This window comes from Penicillium waksmanii (assembly GCF_028829765.1).
Source record: "Penicillium waksmanii strain IBT 27052 chromosome Unknown utg000008l:1.0-5622682.0:1.0-5626561.0, whole genome shotgun sequence".
In the NCBI taxonomy this organism is placed as follows: domain Eukaryota; kingdom Fungi; phylum Ascomycota; class Eurotiomycetes; order Eurotiales; family Aspergillaceae; genus Penicillium; species Penicillium waksmanii.
The window spans coordinates 2,672,562-2,690,107 of record NW_026643254.1 but is presented as its reverse complement, the minus strand read 5'-3'; the positions used below and the strand labels follow the sequence as shown (position 1 = coordinate 2,690,107).

The 17,546-nt window shown below is 48.4% G+C and overlaps 7 protein-coding genes across 7 annotated transcripts; 2 read left to right on the top strand and 5 right to left on the bottom strand.

Moving 5' to 3' along the window:
- Window positions 1-367: 367 nt before the first annotated feature.
- On the bottom strand, window positions 368-2,420 carry N7481_009321 (uncharacterized protein; the record flags this gene model as incomplete). Its single annotated transcript, XM_057268540.1, has 5 exons — window positions 368-889; window positions 955-1,254; window positions 1,305-1,678; window positions 1,745-2,158; window positions 2,210-2,420. 5 exons carry the CDS (start codon window positions 2,418-2,420, stop codon window positions 368-370), a joined length of 1,821 nt encoding a protein of 606 aa, XP_057119217.1.
- A 31-nt stretch (window positions 2,421-2,451) lies between these two features.
- Window positions 2,452-5,638, bottom strand: N7481_009320 (ubiquitin-protein ligase RKR1; the record flags this gene model as incomplete). The annotated part of the gene is made up of 4 exons (XM_057268539.1): window positions 2,452-3,061; window positions 3,113-4,829; window positions 4,892-5,285; window positions 5,339-5,638. 4 exons carry the CDS (start codon window positions 5,636-5,638, stop codon window positions 2,452-2,454), a joined length of 3,021 nt encoding a protein of 1,006 aa, XP_057119216.1.
- A 364-nt stretch (window positions 5,639-6,002) lies between these two features.
- On the top strand, window positions 6,003-8,578 carry N7481_009319 (TFIIH/NER complex ATP-dependent 5'-3' DNA helicase subunit RAD3; the record flags this gene model as incomplete). Its single annotated transcript, XM_057268538.1, has 4 exons — window positions 6,003-6,019; window positions 6,095-6,551; window positions 6,605-6,721; window positions 6,779-8,578. 4 exons carry the CDS (start codon window positions 6,003-6,005, stop codon window positions 8,576-8,578), a joined length of 2,391 nt encoding a protein of 796 aa, XP_057119215.1.
- A 308-nt stretch (window positions 8,579-8,886) lies between these two features.
- Window positions 8,887-9,675, bottom strand: N7481_009318 (sulfotransferase family protein; the record flags this gene model as incomplete). The annotated part of the gene is made up of 1 exon (XM_057268537.1): window positions 8,887-9,675. The coding sequence occupies one exon, from the start codon at window positions 9,673-9,675 to the stop codon at window positions 8,887-8,889; it is 789 nt and encodes a 262-aa protein (XP_057119214.1).
- Window positions 9,676-10,915: 1,240 nt separating this feature from the next.
- On the top strand, window positions 10,916-12,182 carry ppm1 (protein C-terminal leucine carboxyl O-methyltransferase ppm1; the record flags this gene model as incomplete). The annotated part of the gene is made up of 2 exons (XM_057268536.1): window positions 10,916-11,168; window positions 11,293-12,182. The coding sequence occupies 2 exons, from the start codon at window positions 10,916-10,918 to the stop codon at window positions 12,180-12,182; spliced, it is 1,143 nt and encodes a 380-aa protein (XP_057119213.1).
- A 119-nt stretch (window positions 12,183-12,301) lies between these two features.
- Window positions 12,302-14,269, bottom strand: N7481_009316 (serine hydrolase domain-containing protein; the record flags this gene model as incomplete). The annotated part of the gene is made up of 4 exons (XM_057268535.1): window positions 12,302-13,133; window positions 13,202-13,466; window positions 13,532-13,642; window positions 13,708-14,269. The coding sequence occupies 4 exons, from the start codon at window positions 14,267-14,269 to the stop codon at window positions 12,302-12,304; spliced, it is 1,770 nt and encodes a 589-aa protein (XP_057119212.1).
- A 361-nt stretch (window positions 14,270-14,630) lies between these two features.
- On the bottom strand, window positions 14,631-16,661 carry N7481_009315 (fungal specific transcription factor domain-containing protein; the record flags this gene model as incomplete). Its single annotated transcript, XM_057268534.1, has 6 exons — window positions 14,631-15,274; window positions 15,342-15,619; window positions 15,673-15,894; window positions 15,962-16,428; window positions 16,451-16,522; window positions 16,584-16,661. The coding sequence occupies 6 exons, from the start codon at window positions 16,659-16,661 to the stop codon at window positions 14,631-14,633; spliced, it is 1,761 nt and encodes a 586-aa protein (XP_057119211.1).
- Between the last annotated feature and the right edge of the window lie 885 nt (window positions 16,662-17,546).

The following is a 17,546-nucleotide window of genomic DNA, read 5'->3' as shown; positions in this document are numbered from 1 at the left end:
TCCCTTGTCTCCTATTAGATATGTATTCCGATTTTGCGATTTTACAGTTCGTTTTTGCGTTTTCTTTTCCTTTGCTATCTATCTTGATGTGTTGATGATATGGAGTTTTCTGTCCAGCGGAACACAAAAGTGCCATTCCCTGTTCATATAGCATTTAAGTCAAAATAAAAACTACTTATTAATTTGTGGACAAATCGTAGTATGTTTTAATTTCAACTAGCAAGTCGAGGTGGGAAGTCAAGGCCGGAAGCTACCACCAGACTACCGAGACCTTCATAAGATAGTGAAATAGATCGAAATTTAGCATCATGTCATAATAGTGCTTTTGAGTCATTCCCAACGTCTATCATCTATTTACTTCACACGTTCAAACATATACAAAGTTGTTGCGGCACAATGGGCAAGTGCTCTGGTTGCTGCTCTTGAACCAACGGAACAAGCAGACCGAATGAAAAGTGTTCTTGCAGGTAGCGCAACGCTTGTTGGGGGTCTGCATATCGGTTGAAATGACCGAATAACAGATAGCACACTCGCTTTGACCCTTCAGAGCACCCTGCACATTCCGCCGGAAAGCCAGCAGGCCATCAACCAGATTACCATTGGCAAACATAATGACTCCCTGGATGGTGAGCAGCCAGCTCTTCCATTTCTTCTCGTCGACAAGAACTCGGCTGCGCCCGACCACGATTGCTGGATGCAACGGGTATGCCGGAGGAAGGGAGATTGAGATGGAAACGGGAGGAGATTCCTCATCTACTGGGATGCTGGCGATGATCTCGGCTGTCTTGGGGGATATCTTAACAGTCAAAGCACGCTCCTCATTCGGATCTTGAGTGGCAGCCCAGTCTTCTACGCCCTTCATTGAGTCTCCAGCTACAACAGGCGAGATCTAGTCACGAAGTCAGCGATTGTTACTTTTGGTAGCGAGTCGGTTTCTAGCTTGTTAAAACTCACGTATCTTTCCGTCCATCCTTCTACCGGACCCTTGACACGTTTCTTGGTATCAATCCACCAGTTCTTAGTCATGTTGGCAAGATGTCTGAGACAAAGGTAGTAGAGGTGCACCAGGAGCCACTGAGTCTCCTTCTCCGCATTCTCGGACTCATCAGGCTGGAACGATTGTATATCGAACTTGGTCGGGTCGATAATTTTGCCATGCGATTTTTGAAGGAAATCAAACATGAATTCCAATAATGGAATTAGGACGTTGTTTTCCTTGATGTTTGCGGCATAGTATTCTTGGACCGGGAGCGACTTTGAGAATATTAGCAGAGTTCGTGGTCAAAGGCGAATTGAGAACTTACAGCATTGGAGAAATGATCGAAGATCACCTTCCAGCTTAGGAGATACGCCCTCAAACTAGTCCACATCTTGTCGTCACCATAGGACATGGTCACCATTTGCATGGTGGGTGTTTCGAGTAGAAGAGACACAAGCTCATCAGGCAGGCTGACTGCGGACTTAGACAAAGCCACGTCGAAGGATACTTGCTCTTGAGAGTGTGGGATATAACGGTGGAGGAGGGTATAAGCGGTGCGCTGTACAGCACGACTATGAGCAGTCAGAAGAGAAAAGACCTCGCTGACATCATCCAACTTTTCAATAGGAATGAAGTTGATCAAGCGTCGCAGAAGATCAACAGCGACGTCCCGTGGTTGATGATAGGTAGTTGAAGCGTCTGCTACAAGTCAGCCGCGTGCACAGGCTGAGAAGAAATAGACAAAGTCAGGGGAGGTATCCTTACCGAACTTCCCGACAGAAGAAGCCAACTCATTGAAAAGTCCAACCCGTCGTTCAAGCCAGACATCTTGAAGATCATCGTTGCTTTCACCATCTGTCATAGACTTTAGACTAGAGAACAGTCTGAAGGCCGCTACTAGCAGCGGAAGGCCCTCTTCGCCCCCACTGATATCCTTGAGCACGATGCTCAGAATGGCCATACTGTCTTCCCAGTGCGACCCGTAGATCTCAGAAAGAGCTGGAAGCACAAATGATAATGTTTTGATAATCTCAGCGCTCAGACCAAGAGGTTGCAGTCCGGACTGAAGACATTCAATCAGCGGCTTCGTGAGAAAGACGAGTCGTTGCGTGGGGATTGTTGAAACAACGTTCTCCTCCCCAGATAGGAGGATATTAAGCAGTGCCAGTTTGCGGAGTCCTAATATTTGTTAATATGGTACCACAAATCATGAGTTGTCTAGAAACTTACCATCTGGAGAAGAACTTTGCGGTTTCAACCCAGAGGAATCAGCGACTAGTTCGTTGCAGATTCGATTTCCGATAGGATTGGACAAGATAGAGCTTCGCAGTACAATGAACCAGGAAGCCGACCGAATGGCATTAGCGGTTCGAGCACTTCTGCAAATTGTCGCAACACCATCGGCTGACTTGGATGCAGCCAGTGTTTCGACGGAGCCCATGATCTTGACAAAAGCCTCTCCAATCCGGTAGTCAAGGGGAGAGGTTCCCCCCCAGTCCCTCGAGTTTGCTTTCCCAGAAGGAGAGCAGAGACGAGGAAACCGTTGATTGAGGCGGGTATCCGGTATTCTCCTCAGCATGAACCCAGTCGCTGATTACTCTGCGTCCCTTGAAGACAATTTCAACATAGTCATCGCGCTGATCTGCCAGCTCCAGACCCAAGATTCCATTGGAGTTTTCGATACTCAGATCGTCATCAATCAGCTGCACGGCCAATGGGATGAAATAAAAGAGGGTTTCAAGGTCATCTTTGTCCATGTGTTCATTCAGGTGTGCTGAGGACAAAATCCTGATGGCGAAACTGGCGAGCCGGAACGCGGCGGAACTATGAGACGAGTCTCGCGCGATACTGAGCCTTAAATCCTTGAATGAATCAGACAGATCGTTCTGGATCAAATGGACAGCGCCAGCCAGTGGACTAGTAATTGCGGTAGAGGGACGAGGAGGTAGGTGGAGGAATGGAGCCATAGCCGTTTCCCAAGTAGACGCAGAGGGTAGGATGTTTTTGAGACTGTATGTCGCTTCTTCTTTCGTCCCCAGGCCAGGAAGCAGCTCCTCAGCGATAGCAACGAGGGAATCAATTCTGTTTCCAAGTTAGTACAGAAGTTCGAAAAGGAGTTGGGGTTTTACCCACGTTAGAGATTCTTCGCTCGCGTGAGAGAAGCCATTTTGGAGGATCTCAATCTTAGACTTGGTGCTTGTATCACCAACAACGGTTTCCTTAAAATTCGTCATTAAAGACTCAGCCAGGACGGCCACCTCCTCCGAAGGAGACTCAGTGAGATACAACAGTTTTCCTGTTAACTTGGAGCCATTAGATCCACCCTGGAATTCCCGCACAGCAGCGGGAACGGTCTTTCCAAGGTGAGAGAGCCCGTGGAGGGCGTCGAAGACCCTATCCTCCGTAGACAGTGACTGAATAATTGACATGAAGACTTGATCCATCAATGCTTCCCAAGAAGTTTGATTCCGGAGAACTGCAGTTACAATCGGCCAGTGTGTAGTACTGCCTCTGCAAGCTTTATCTAAAGCTAGCATCACGAGCGAAGAAAGCTTAGCTTGATATTCGACTTCATTGAAATCGATCGTCGATAGAAGGCTTTGAAGGACATGGGCATTCGATTGTTCGGGGTCCAGTTCCAGAGCTCGCTCGACAACAACTTCAAAACAAGAAGAGAATCCTTCCCATTGCCGACATGCCAAAATGATTGTAATCAGGCGATCGCCGGACGGCGAGAACAGAAGCTCGGGCGCATCCGTCTTGAGGAAGTTTAGAAGTTCCCGGGACTGTTTTGCGATAGAAGGCACTCTGCGAACGCACTCTTCTACAACCCCAGCGGCACCATAAGGTTTTCCATTTCGAGACCGTAGAACCTGCAGACAGTTGTCCAGAAGGGACATATTGGCCTTTTCAAAAATCTTCTTAAGCCGAGACGCCTCTATGGCTCGCGAGATGACTGAAGGTTCCAATATAAAAAGGCGCTTTGACTGTTCGCAGATCGAATCTTGAGATGTGCGGAAGTCCTTCGACTGCTCTGGAGATGACAGCTTAACTGCTTCAATAAGCCCATTAGACAGGTTTGACCATAATAGCTCTATTTCTTGATATTGGTCGTGAGCAACAAGAGCCGAGAGATAGTCGATACAAATATGTTCGGTGGACTGGACGGGGAGCGACCACTGGGTCAATTCGGGATCGGGTCGCACATAATGTGTCACCAAGGGGGAAAGTCGTTTTTGAATGAGTTCAGGACGTTGCTCCACTGGCAAGAGACTCGCAAACCAGAGACTAATCTCAATGTAGGATTTCCATCCAGTGTAAAGATTTTGGCGGGGCTCTTCCCTTGAGTTGAGGCCTTCTTGGAAAGCTTCTGTTAGAGCAATGACACTCGAGATTTTGATTTTCTTAACAGTAGATGTTTTGTCGGCTCCTGCAAGGACCTCCTGGGGGAGCTTTCGGAGTAGCTCGTCAAGATTTGACCAGAATTTCCCAGTGCTACCTTGAGACCCTTTCTGGATATATTGACGTAGCCTCTTTGAGGACGAAGTCTTTCCTGTATAGTCCTCTGTCCACGCCTGGGGTCTTAACGAGGTCAACAGAAGAAGGGTCTCGGATAGTTCGGAAGCTGAGCCGAGCTGTGAGATAGATAAGGATTTCCCCACGATGGCTGAACTGAGGAGCTTCCAATCCATCCAGCCGGGCTGTCTGGATACCGCAGTTCGCAAGAGAATGTATACGGACCGGCGAACGAATGGGTCATCATAGCTACAGAACCCCCATAAATCCTTGCTACTAAGCAAAGTTTCGATTGCTGAGAGGTTCTTTTGAAGATCCTCGTCTGCCGAGTCACCTGTTCAAATGTGAGATTTGGGTATGTCGTGGGAGGAAGAGGGGGGTACGGAACGACGATACCTAAAATGCGATTGAAAAGAAGCAGTCCAGCTCCAACTACCCGTGCGTGTTTCGCTTCTGCGTCATCCCGCTTGACAGTCCTCTCATCACTTAGGGTCAGGGGTGACTGATGGAGCAGAACGTCATCTACGAAATCCAGAATGGAACTTTGGTAGATCTTCCAAACATTGTTTCGTTTATCTTGGGTCGAGAAGACACTGATAAATGATTCCAGTGCGGCACGGTGAACTGGCTTGTCATTATCGTAGAGACCAGCTAGCCAAGCACCAATAACCTTGGACAAATGAGGTGCAATTCTCTTTCCCACAAGACCAGAGATGGAGCCCTGAAGTGTATGAGATATTTGTCGGACTCGTCGAGAGAGATCAATCGACAACCTCGGGTATATTTTAACCTGGACTCGGTTATTATTTCGTGCTGTGATGTATATACCGGAATTTCACATACCCATGCTTCTAAAAAGCCATCATCAAGAGTCCCTTTCTTCGAATCCACGGAGAAGACATGTTCTCTGAGATCTTCCAAAGCCTTAGTCCGTGTAATATCATCTTTTTTCAATAAATTCTTGAAAGAAATGACTAGTGTCTGCTCGGAGATACGAGACAGATCTGGCGGTTCGGCGATGTATGTGAGAGCCGACGGCTCCCGTCCATCACTCCCAAAATTGCCCGAGAAACCTCCAAAGGACCCGAAGGCGCCCGCAGCAGCGCGACTGCTGGAGGCCTGCGATTTGAACTTTTTGCTCATGTGGGGTATGAGGTCAGCGGGAATGGTGGGGGAGACTCGAGATAGCACCAGTGCGACACCCGCAAAATGGCAATTGACCCTGGAATGACTCGGGAGGGATTTGAAAGACAATTCACACCAAAAGCCAAGGGGATATTGGAGTTCACAATCGAAGTTGAAGAACAAAAGAAAGCGAACTTGTGAAGTATGGGTTAAGCCGATTGGAATATCCCGCGGGCGGCCACCCGATTGGTAAGTCACATGATGATTGGTCATTGCTGTCCCAAACGGGAAATCATTCAGACCGGAGCTGCGGCCTGGACGAAGGTCATCCTTCTGATCTTTCTTCCTTTGGTGTGCGCGCAGCTTGGGAACATCCGCCAACATGAAGTTCTTCATTGAGTATTACCTTCCCCATTACACTCCGGCCATCGCCTCTTCCTCCCTTCCCTTCTAACTGGTGTTTCTTTCAATTAGTGATCTTCCGGTGCTGTTCCCGTACCCTCGCATCTACCCCGAACAATATGCCTACATGTGTGATCTCAAAAAGACCCTCGATGCCGGGGGTCACTGTGTGCTGGAGATGCCTTCGGGGACAGGAAAGACAGTCTCGCTTCTATCGTTGATTGTCGCCTACCAGCAGCATTATCCGGAACACAGGAAACTCATCTACTGCTCGCGAACCATGTCCGAGATCGAGAAAGCACTGGCAGAGTTGAGGGAGTTGATGAAACACAGAACCCAGGAACTCGGATATGAGGAAGAATTCCGCGCGCTTGGGTTGACTAGTCGAAAGAACCTGTGCCTGCATCCTTCCGTGAAGCGAGAGAAGAGTGGCACTGTCGTCGACGCGAGGTGCAGGAGTCTGACAGCTGGTTTTGTCAAGGAAAAGAAGGAGCGCGGCGAGGATGTGGATCTCTGCGTCTATCACGATGTATGTCCTGACCCCCTCTGCGATGCCCGTGGGGTTTATTCTAACAAGCGCAGAACCTCGATCTGCTCGAACCGCACAATCTTCTTCCGCCAGGCGTGTTCACCCTCGATGCTCTACTTAAGTATGGAGAAGAACACAAGCAATGCCCATACTTCTCTGCTCGGCGAATGGTATGTTTTCCATCGATGTCCTCATAACTTTGCTTTGGTGCTAATGCGACCATGTAGATGCCATGGTGCAACATCATCATCTACTCCTATCACTACTTGCTTGACCCCAAAATTGCCGAACGAGTTTCCAGAGAACTTTCGAAGGATTGCATTGTTGTTTTCGACGAGGCACACAATATCGACAACGTTTGTATCGAGTCACTCAGCCTCGATCTTAGCGAAGACTCCCTCCGCAAAGCCACCCGAGGTGCAAGCAATTTGGAACGCAAGATTGAAGAAATGAAGAGCACGGATGCCGAAAAACTGCAGAGTGAATATTCAAAGCTTGTCGAGGGGTTACAGCAGGCGGAACAGGCTCGGGAGGAGGACCAATTCATCTCGAACCCCGTATTGCCGGACGACTTGCTGAAGGAGGCAATACCGGGAAACATTCGCCGTGCGGAACATTTCATCTCCTTCTTGAAGAGATTCATCGAATATCTGAAAACCCGGATGAAAGTGACCCATACTATCTCAGAGACCCCCCCTTCCTTCCTCACACATTTAAAAGATCTCACCTACATCGAGCGCAAGCCTTTAAGATTCTGTGCTGAACGGTTGACCTCACTTGTGCGAACTCTGGAACTGGTAAATATCGAAGATTATCAACCACTCCAGGAAGTCGCAACATTTGCAACCCTAGTTGCGACCTATGACAAGGGGTTTGTTCTCATTCTCGAACCGTTCGAGTCCGAAGCCGCCACCGTTCCGAACCCCATCTTGCATTTCACCTGTTTGGATGCTGCTATTGCGATCAAGCCGGTCTTTGATCGTTTTAGCTCCGTTATCATCACCTCAGGGACCCTGTCGCCATTGGAAATGTACCCCAAAATGCTAGGGTTCACCGCCGTCATGCAAGAATCTTATAGTATGACACTGGCAAGGAGGTCTTTCCTACCCATGATCGTCACCCGTGGCTCCGATCAAGCTCAAGTCTCATCGTCCTTTGGTATTCGCAATGATCCAGGTGTGGTGCGCAACTATGGTACTCTGGTGACGGAGTTCGCTCGCGTTACCCCGGATGGCGTTGTAGTATTCTTCCCTTCCTATCTTTATATGGAGTCCATCATCAGTATGTGGCAGGGTATGGGTATTCTGGACCAGATCTGGAACTATAAGTTGATTCTAGTGGAGACGCCTGATGCACAAGAGTCTTCCCTCGCCCTGGAGACCTACCGAACAGCTTGTTGCAATGGTCGTGGCGCAATTTTGTTCTGTGTCGCACGAGGAAAGGTGTCTGAAGGTATTGATTTTGATCATCATTACGGTCGCGCAGTGCTGTGCATCGGCGTGCCATTCCAATACACCGAATCTCGCATTCTCAAAGCCCGTCTCGAATTCTTGCGAGAGAATTATCGCATCCGGGAGAACGACTTCTTGTCATTCGACGCTATGCGACACGCTGCTCAGTGCCTAGGTCGTGTACTGCGTGGAAAGGATGACTACGGAGTCATGGTGTTAGCAGACCGGCGATTCGAGCGGAAACGGCCCCAGCTTCCGAAATGGATTAACCAAGCCATGTTGGATAGTGAGACCAATCTCAGCACCGATATGGCCGTCTCTACTGCCAAGAGTTTCCTGCGCACCATGGCTCAGCCTTTTAAAGCCAAAGACCAGGAAGGAATTTCGACATGGAGTTTGGCTGATATTGAACGACATGAGGCGAAGCGCAAGACGGAAGAGGAGCGTCTCACGAGGGAGGAGCTCAACAATGGGAATCATAAGATGGATGGCTTCCGAACCTCCGCGGTTGAGGTCGTTGACGATGAGTTTGACGATGACATCGATCAAGATATGATGATGCTTGATGCGCAGTAGTTGGGTCGGATCTCTTTTACTTTCGTACTCATTTTCTTGGTATATACTGGCGGTTCGGGACTCGGTCTGGAAATCGGGGGCGTTTTATGAATCGGGCATGAAAAAACAACATAGCATGGAAGGTGTTTTGGACAAAAATTGTCGTTTCGTTACTGACCTCGGCAATAATTAGTAGAATTTCGGCACAACAGGTCTAAAGTCTCTCGCAGGTCTCAATTAAATAAAATCACAATCAAACGGTCAATATAATTATCAGAATGGATCCATTAGGTAGTGGTATTATAGGCGTGGGCAAAGTAGTAACAAAACTAGCTGTTATATACATAAGCACCGACCAGGATAGAGAAAGCCCCGATGATTCCAGCCCAACGGACGAGCCCACGCTGAACGTAATACTTGGCGGTTTCTTCAATCGCTTGGGAGTCGTTAAATTTTGGGAATGGAATATCATTAGGAACTTCCCTTCCAAGAACCTTACAAAGGGGCTCCCACCCGTCCTTGACATTAACGAAGAACAGACGATCCTCAGGAACGTTCTTCTTAAGCCAGGCAATATGGCGATTATACGTGTCCACGCCATGGTCATGGGGCTTGGTAAAGTAGAGTTTCTCCCATTGAACAGATAGGAGATCGGCATAACCTGGAAAGTGTCGCATTCCTGGAAGAGGGAGTAAAACGGCGCGAAGAAACCACATCAGAGCAAGACCCCGAATTTGGGCCAAACTCTTCGTCCACGCTTCCGGGTCTCGAACGGTGCAGATCACCCTCGCGTCGGGGTAGATCTCCAAAAGTTCAGGGACTAGCTGTGCAGCAGGTGCGTCGGTGACTGCACTATAACCATCCAATCGGTGTCGTAGCAGGTCTTTCATAGCTGTTCGGTCCTTGGGATCTCCATTGTTCCAGTATCGTAGGATTTTCATCCATGATTGGATCTCGATTGGTGATCCCATTGAGATTTGCGTTCCCCCATGGTAGGAGGGGCCGTCGAGAAGAATTTCTAGAGCGGCATTGAATGAGGATGTTCCGGTGCGTGGGAGGCCTGCTCCGACGACTTGGAGCTCAGTGCTTGGTTTGGGGACAGATACACTCTGGCCCATGGTGAAATATGCAATGAGATCGGTATGTACTAGGTGGAGGGAATAGACATGTCTTTGTTCCAAGTGTGTGAGATATACTAGATGACTCTGAGTCGGAGCCTTGGAAGATATAGACGATTCGGAAGATATACTCCGTACGTGATGCGTAGTAAAGTTTTAGCCCCCAAACTAGCCACGAGCCAAATGGGGCTCCATGCGGCGGCGGGTCGCACTTGGCTACCGTATTGAATGGCTAGCTTACTAGATGGTGAGATTACAACTGATAGATTGAACTTTCCCTCATTACGATAGGGCAGGCCACCTAAAATGATGATTCTTGGACTTGCTGGTAGCATTGTCTCCTTGGCCCCCTTGCATCTTGCGTCTTGTACCCAAGTACCAAGCGTCGAACAGTCTAACCGAAACCCATAGAAAGACAAATGCTTCTCCCATGCAGATTTGAGTACCTCAGTTACAGCTGCGGGGCTTGAGAGAATATGGCCAACGAAATCTGGGCAAATACCTTGGTAATACCAATCAAATTGAATGGAACACTCTGATATTCTCCCATACGTTTACCAATGGACGGTTAACGTGGGAAGTCTATTACAGGATAGACAAGGACGGAAAGAGTTACTATTCAAGATATCCTGGATTTTATTGACTGTAATATAGTGTTTCTGGCAGTCTGGTAATAGCTTCCATGAATTGTCGACATAATAGTGAAAATACTTCTTGTGAGATCCTCCGCAGGCAGGAAGTCGACCTGCGGCCGAGGAGCTTTTCTCGCAACAACTAAAACATAGTACAAAGATTCATTCACTCGAGTGAAACATATTTCAGGGAGACATCCCACAGCTTCTTGGCACCAACGGTATCAAGTGCATGCGGGCTATAGTAGCGCCTTGGGCGGGGTTCATGTAGCTGGCCATCAGCTTTGGGTCCTATCGGTTACAGTATTCTGATCGCCATATAGTTACCCTTTACAATCTACACTTCCATTAGGCCGGGAAAGAGGCCCTAGCATGTAATTAACACTCCAGATAAATTGCAATTTTAATACAATATCTATTTCTATTTCTATTTCTATTTCTATTTTATTCTGTTGTGATCAATAAGAATAAAGGAATTCGAGAGTATACTAGTAGTACATCCCTGGTAGTATCTTTCCGCGGGGTTCCCCACCGCGTCCGAGCTCCTCCCAAAGCTCCCCGAGCTTCCTCCACCTTCAACTCTCTTTTCCTTCTCTTCCCCCTCCTTCATGGCCGCCCCCCAGATCCCTAACCTCAATTCTCTTCGACGAGGCCGAGGTCGCGGTCGTGGAATCGGTCGTTCGACTGACAATGGCCCAGAGTCGCGCCCATCAGGCAAAGACCGCATCGTGCAGGGCACCGACAATGACGCCAGCGTTTCCAGATTGAGCGCCGTGGACTTGGGCTATCTTACAGACGCGTACGCGACAGCACTGACTCCACGGGGATCCGCGACAAGAAGGTTGCCAATTATTAACAGAGGTATGTCCAAGTGTCTCTGCGCTACCCAAAGAAGACAGCAGGCAAGATGGCGGGGCAAGGGAGAGAGAGGTGGGGGTTTGGTCCAAATAAACTCGATAGCTAACGCGCTTCTCCTCTCTTTCAGGAACATATGTTCGCACGACAGCAATCGACCAGCTTGTCACAAGCTTCCTAGGCCCCTATACACCCGAACAAACTCAAACGAAGCGTAAACAGATCATCTCGTTAGGAGCCGGCTCCGACACGCGAGTCTTTCGCATTCTCTCCTCGCGCCAACCCTCCGATCTCGTCTACCATGAAATCGATTTCGCCGTTAATACTACCTCAAAGATCCAGGCGATCCGATCAACGTCGCAATTACGACAGGCGCTAGGAATCGACACGCCTGATGCTGAAGTGTCTATCTCTGAAACGGGTGATGCGTTGCATTCTCCTTCATACCATATTCACCCGGTCGATCTACGTTCGCTTTCCGCGAACAGTGACCGTGACCTCTCCACCATACTCCCCGGTGTAGAGAGAGGACTGCCCACGCTGCTGGTATCCGAATGCTGTCTGATCTATCTCACCCCGAGCGAGGCAGAGCAAGTAGTCAAATTCTTCACCGAACATCTATTCCAATCCCAATCCCAACCCGCTACCCCGCTAGGTCTGGTCTTGTACGAACCCATTCGTCCCGACGATGCTTTTGGCCGAACGATGGTCTCGAATCTCGCGACGCGGGGCATCCAGCTCCAAACTTTGCACAAATATGCATCGCTGGAGGCGCAACGGTGCCGATTGAAGGAGCAAGGATTCGGGGACGGACAGGCCGGTGCAGATATTGAATTTATCTGGAAGAACTGGGTGCGTGAAGCGGAAAAGGAGCGGGTTTCTGGATTGGAAATGCTGGATGAGATGGAAGAATGGCAACTTCTTGCTCGTCATTATTGTATTGCTTGGGGGTGGAGAGATAGGAGCGATGCTTCGGTTTTTCAAGGCTGGACTACACTCAAGGCTCAGTCGGACAATTGATTCAATTAATGTTGAAATATCCTTCACCAGTACATTTGAAATGGAAATTATGAACATAAACAAAAGACCCTATGATATAGCATGACAGCACGAGGCCAAAATAAAGAGGCCAACACTTTCTATTTCTCCTTCTCCTTCTCCTTCTCTAGAGTCACTTCCAGAGCAGGGACTTCGACGCTAACAACCTTACCTTCAGCATTAAGAGTGAAGATGAACTCATCCAGCCCATGGCCGTTGTACTGGTACCTATCCACATGCATCCACGAAACACAAGTCGGGGTATCATTATCTGCCAATTCAGTCATATCTTGCAAAGCAGCACGGAACGACTGCTTTGAGCCAGCCTTATATTCCTCACTCAAACGGGTCGGGTACAAGCGAATACTAAGATCAGTCTCATGAGAGACACCGAGAAGCTTCGACAAAGTCTCGCGGTAATCTTGACCATTGCTCACAAACTCATCGATGTAAATTCCCCATCCTACTCTCTCCGTATAGTCAATGGAAAGAGACGAGTTAGAGCTACTAGCGCTGGCATACGCGCCACAGTAATTCTCAGCAGCCTGAGTAACTGCTGATTTGACCACGCCGTCTAGCGCTTCTTGCATGTAATCCGCGTGTGCGTTTAAATCGGCTGGTGATTCGGTATCTGCGGAGAGGATGGCATAGCCGACGCCCCAGTCCGGAACTAGGCCCATGTATGAGCTATACAGACTTTCTTGGTAGCCTTCGTTGCTGAGGAGGGTGTATACGTCGACCATTGGCGATGTCTTAGGGTAATCGCCCCCGCTGTAGATGACGAATGGGTATCCGATAGAATTGGCGGGATTCGCGGTGTGAGTAGCAGGCTTTAACCAGCGGTTGGTTTGAGAAGTAGTGAGAAGAGTAGAGTCCATGATAGCCTGGCCAACGCGGGCGAGGTTGTCTAGACTGCTAAACATGGAGGTCGATCTATAAATTTGTTCGAATGTGTTAGCTTATGGTGTTGACCTGGCTAGAGGAAATTTAATGAAACTCACGCTTCGGTTCCGGGGAGATGGGCCAGCCAGCCACTGGCTTTCTGATTGACGGGAATGACAGCAGTCTCGGTGTCCAGGGGGGCGAATATGGATGTTTCGTTCAGCTCGAGGGGGTCGAGGATCTGGTTCCTGAGGACACTCTTGAAACTATGACCAGTGCGTCGCTCGATTATGTACCCCAGAAGCTGGAAGGCCATGTTCGAATAAATGGGGGTTTGACCGGGATTGGCGATAGGAGCCTGCTTAGACAGCTGGCGGAGAAATTCTATATATATTAGCCACTGGAACCTTGGAAAGCATGCGGAGACTAAGATACATATAGTACTTTACCTTTTTGACTGCATTTTGAGTCAGAGCTGCAGCAAGGCCGGTCAAAATCCGAGTGCTCTGGGAGTCCAGCCTTGGAAATATCCGCTTCCGAGGTCAAGTCGTTAGAGCAATCTATACATAATGGGTTAACAGTCATCTCTATCTACAAAAAGAGAGATTTTCGAATAGAAACTCACAATCTCGGGGAATTCCGCCCATGTGACTGGCAAGCTGACCGACAGTAATGTCGCTCCACCTAGTCTGACGAATAGATACATGGGTGGATGAACCATTGGAGAGCTCAGGGAGGTACTTGGTGACGGGATCATTGAAGATACCATCTCCCAGAGTCCTGAGGAGAGACCAAACAGTAAAAATCTCAGTCAGGCCACCGATGCGATATATGCTGTCTTTTGTGACATTTCCGGGCTTATTCGGACCACTCTTATAATCAGGAGCAGTGTAGTGATACTGCCAATAGAAAGGCTCATCCTCGGCGGTTCCTTCATTGGTAGAGAACACTGCAATGCTAAAGGAGGTAGTGTTGATATTGACAGGTCCATTTTCGCCGTCACCAGTGCGCATCAGATCATCAAATTTAGCAGTAAGGTTTTTGAGGGAACTTTCAATTGCCTTGTCATTGATATCGACCTTGAAAGGAGGGTAAAAAGGGCCCAGCAATGGGCATGGGGTAAACTCCGACAGCGCCGAAGTAAACAAAAGAAAGAGAGAAGCGGAACGGACGGGCGAGGAAAGCATCTTCGCGGTAGGAAATAAATAAACAGGTAGACACGAATTGTACTTCTTTTTGTCGAGTTCATTGCATACATTTTATACAGCGTTCTTGTTGAAGTGCTGTGGGTCGGCTCGGTGATCGTTGTTCGCTGACAGCCCTGGTGCCACAGCCTCACCCGCGCGGATCGGACATGGAAATAAAAGGCCCCCAACACTGCCACCTTTTCAGCATGAGCTTGGCGTAAACAGCTAGACGGGTCCACTCGGATTCGAATTCATAAACCGATTTTTGAATATGGAGTCTGAGGTTTTTAATTGCTTTATCTTTATGCCATAGCAAACCATGATTGATTCCTCTCAACAGTCTCATTTTCTAATTTCACAATTATAGCCAATTACTCATAACTTGTTCGACAGAAGTATTGAGAAGAAAATCGTTTGGCAACCCACTGTCCTCCGTAAACCCAAGCATGTCTTGTGGCAAGTCAGTCCACTCTCCCGAATCGGCATCTTGAAGCGTGAATACCGGTTCAATAAAGTGAGTGCCGTCGATGGAACCCTCAAAGTGGAAGTCACTACTGGGTGTATCATCCTTTTGGCCCCCATCAAGCCGAGTTTGTATCTGAACGATCCGATTTCGAAAATCTACAAAGACATCCCGATCCCCATTGTGGTCGACATTAGGCGTTGACAAGGCTCCGACACGCTGCCGAAGCAAAGCTAGGGTTTGAAGATATGTCTCTTTTCTTTCAGGGATTAGAGATGCGGCCGTGCTGCGGTATCCGATGAGCATGGCGAAACCTAAATGTACCCATTCCGCATTAGTGAAGCCAAGTTCTGATGCTGGCGGGAGCGAGAGGTAGAAGCTAATAATTGATTCTACTGCATGCAAGGCAGAGTTTGACAATTCGTCGCGCCAGGTTTGAGAAGGGGCAGCTTGAAATGGCAAAAGGGGTTGTTGATCTGCCATGTTGAGGGCTAGCTGGTAGAGACAAAGACTGGTTGATTGAAAATGAAGTGCAAGAGATGCTGGGAAAACCTGTATTAGTGGGGAGTTCGGAGAAATAGTACACTGCGTATCATGGAAATCACTCACGAGAGTCATAAATATTGAACGGTAATCGTTTTTGGAAGGTTGATAAGTCGTCTTTTACACCTTTCACGTAGAGCTCTGCTCCGGATCCTGGTCTCGATAGTTCGTCTCCATGATCTGCGGACAGACGATCTATTTTCTCCGCAATATGCTGTAACTGCACAATGTGCATTATGTATCGATCGTGAGGATATTCATTCGCGTTGAAAAGAAACTGGCTGCAATCTTCAATATATGGAACGTAAGGGAAAGTGGAATGTTTTTGAAGGAGAACCGCGATCCTAGGATATCGTTAGACTTCAGAGAGGTAAAATTTGACAGTGATTCAACCTACGAAGATGAAAGGAAATAACATCCTATAATAGCTCTCCTTTCATCATTGCTCCGTAATGGCCGGTCATAAGTCGATTGATTTGTAGGCTCGCCGGCTCGAAACTGGAGTTTTGTTTTCCACGTTTTCCCCTGTGGTGCTCGGTCCAGCCGTAGATCGATAGCGACACTTATCGCCAATTGGAGATACTGTGTGTAGCGATGTGGCTTTGTATGGTAATGGGACCTGCCATGCTGTTAGAGCCGACTTGATGCATGTCACTTAACTTGGCGAAAAGCTGCATTGTATTTACCATGCCAAGAACACCAACAACCCTTGCAGCATGTCAAATGAGACCTCTCCATTTAGGATCATGCGAGCAGAAACGGCTTTTTTGACTTCGGCTCCGAGAGACCGCTGCAGTGGCATATTTTCATAGGAAGCAGCAGCAAGGATGGCCAGGAACAAGAATGGTTTGTCCTGGCGCAGGTGGTGCACTGATACATCTGGCGGGATGATCACGAAAGGGAAATGAGGAGTCATCACGGTCTGAAAGATGGCCAAATAATTCTGCGCTGTCTCGACGCTGAGGTATCCTCGATCTACGACATCCTTGTCACCGTCATCCGAGGCGACCGAGGCACCTCGTGAATTGGTCTCTTGTTCTGATGGAACTTGGGAGGTGTTTGCCGACATGGCACGATCGGACAATAACTCCTGGACTTGCGCCTCGAGAGCCTCGATCTTCCTACGTGACAGTAAGCCATTATCCAGTGACAACTATGTCACGAAATAAGCATACCGATCCTTTTGAAAGCCATGGAATCGGCGTCCGGTTTGCCGATAAAGACATTGCCGACCGAGACGGAGGCATCTGTAAAACCATCAATCCTACGTCGGCGAGTCGATATTAGAATGGCCTACCGGTTACAGACGTGTGGATTTGCTGCATTTCGAATACAGCGAACTTTCGAGCTTGCGCAACTCTGACAGGTTCTTGATACATTGGCCATGATTGGGATTGGTTGATGTATCTTCAACACGGTCCATTCAATCCTCCCTGAGTAGATTATTGATGAAGTGATTTACATTCGCGATGCGGAAGGGTGGTTGCCTGGCATTTCAAAGATATCGAATTGTTCTGATGAGGCTGTGCAGATCAGCCTTCTTGAGTCGACCGCTGACTAACGGCCACGCTTATCCCATTCGAGCAGACTATGACGAGGCTGTCGTTCCCATCTTGGCGTGCTCAGTGTTCTTCGGGCTTTTCCACCTTCAGCGACTGGATGGGGTTTTGAGGTTCTTCTTTTTCAGAACCAGCTGGCACCATCTAATTGCTACCTCATCTTCTTAGATGATTGCTGGCCACTGAACTCGCTCATGCAGCATTCTCGGTAAATTCTTCGCTTGGGTCAATCTCACGATATGACCTTCATGTTGCCCCAATGTTGCCCAACCTTGGTCAAATAGGAAGCAGAACGGGAAATAGATCACTCATGCCACAATTGTTTTCAATAGATCGGACAAGATATGGAGGGGGTCATGATTAAGTGCAATTTACTCATCTCAGCATCAGCCACAGCCTGATTGAACACTACTCGTACCGATATATGCAATTGATCCGCTTCATGGTCTCTTCTCTTGGCGAGAGAGCGGAAGGCTTTACCATGCGCCCCTTTCCTGCTGCAACGGTTGAGGGTCGATTCCAAGCCTGGAAGAAACCAACACCAGTCAAGGCCGAGACAAAATGAATGAACCGAGAGGAAAGGGATACATCATTTTGTTTGACAGCAAAGAATGAGAGCGCTAAGCTTTATGCAAGACCAGATCCACGACTCAACGGCTATCATTGTAGAGAAGGTAACGGTCTTGGCAAGGCGGCATCCAGCCCACTATTG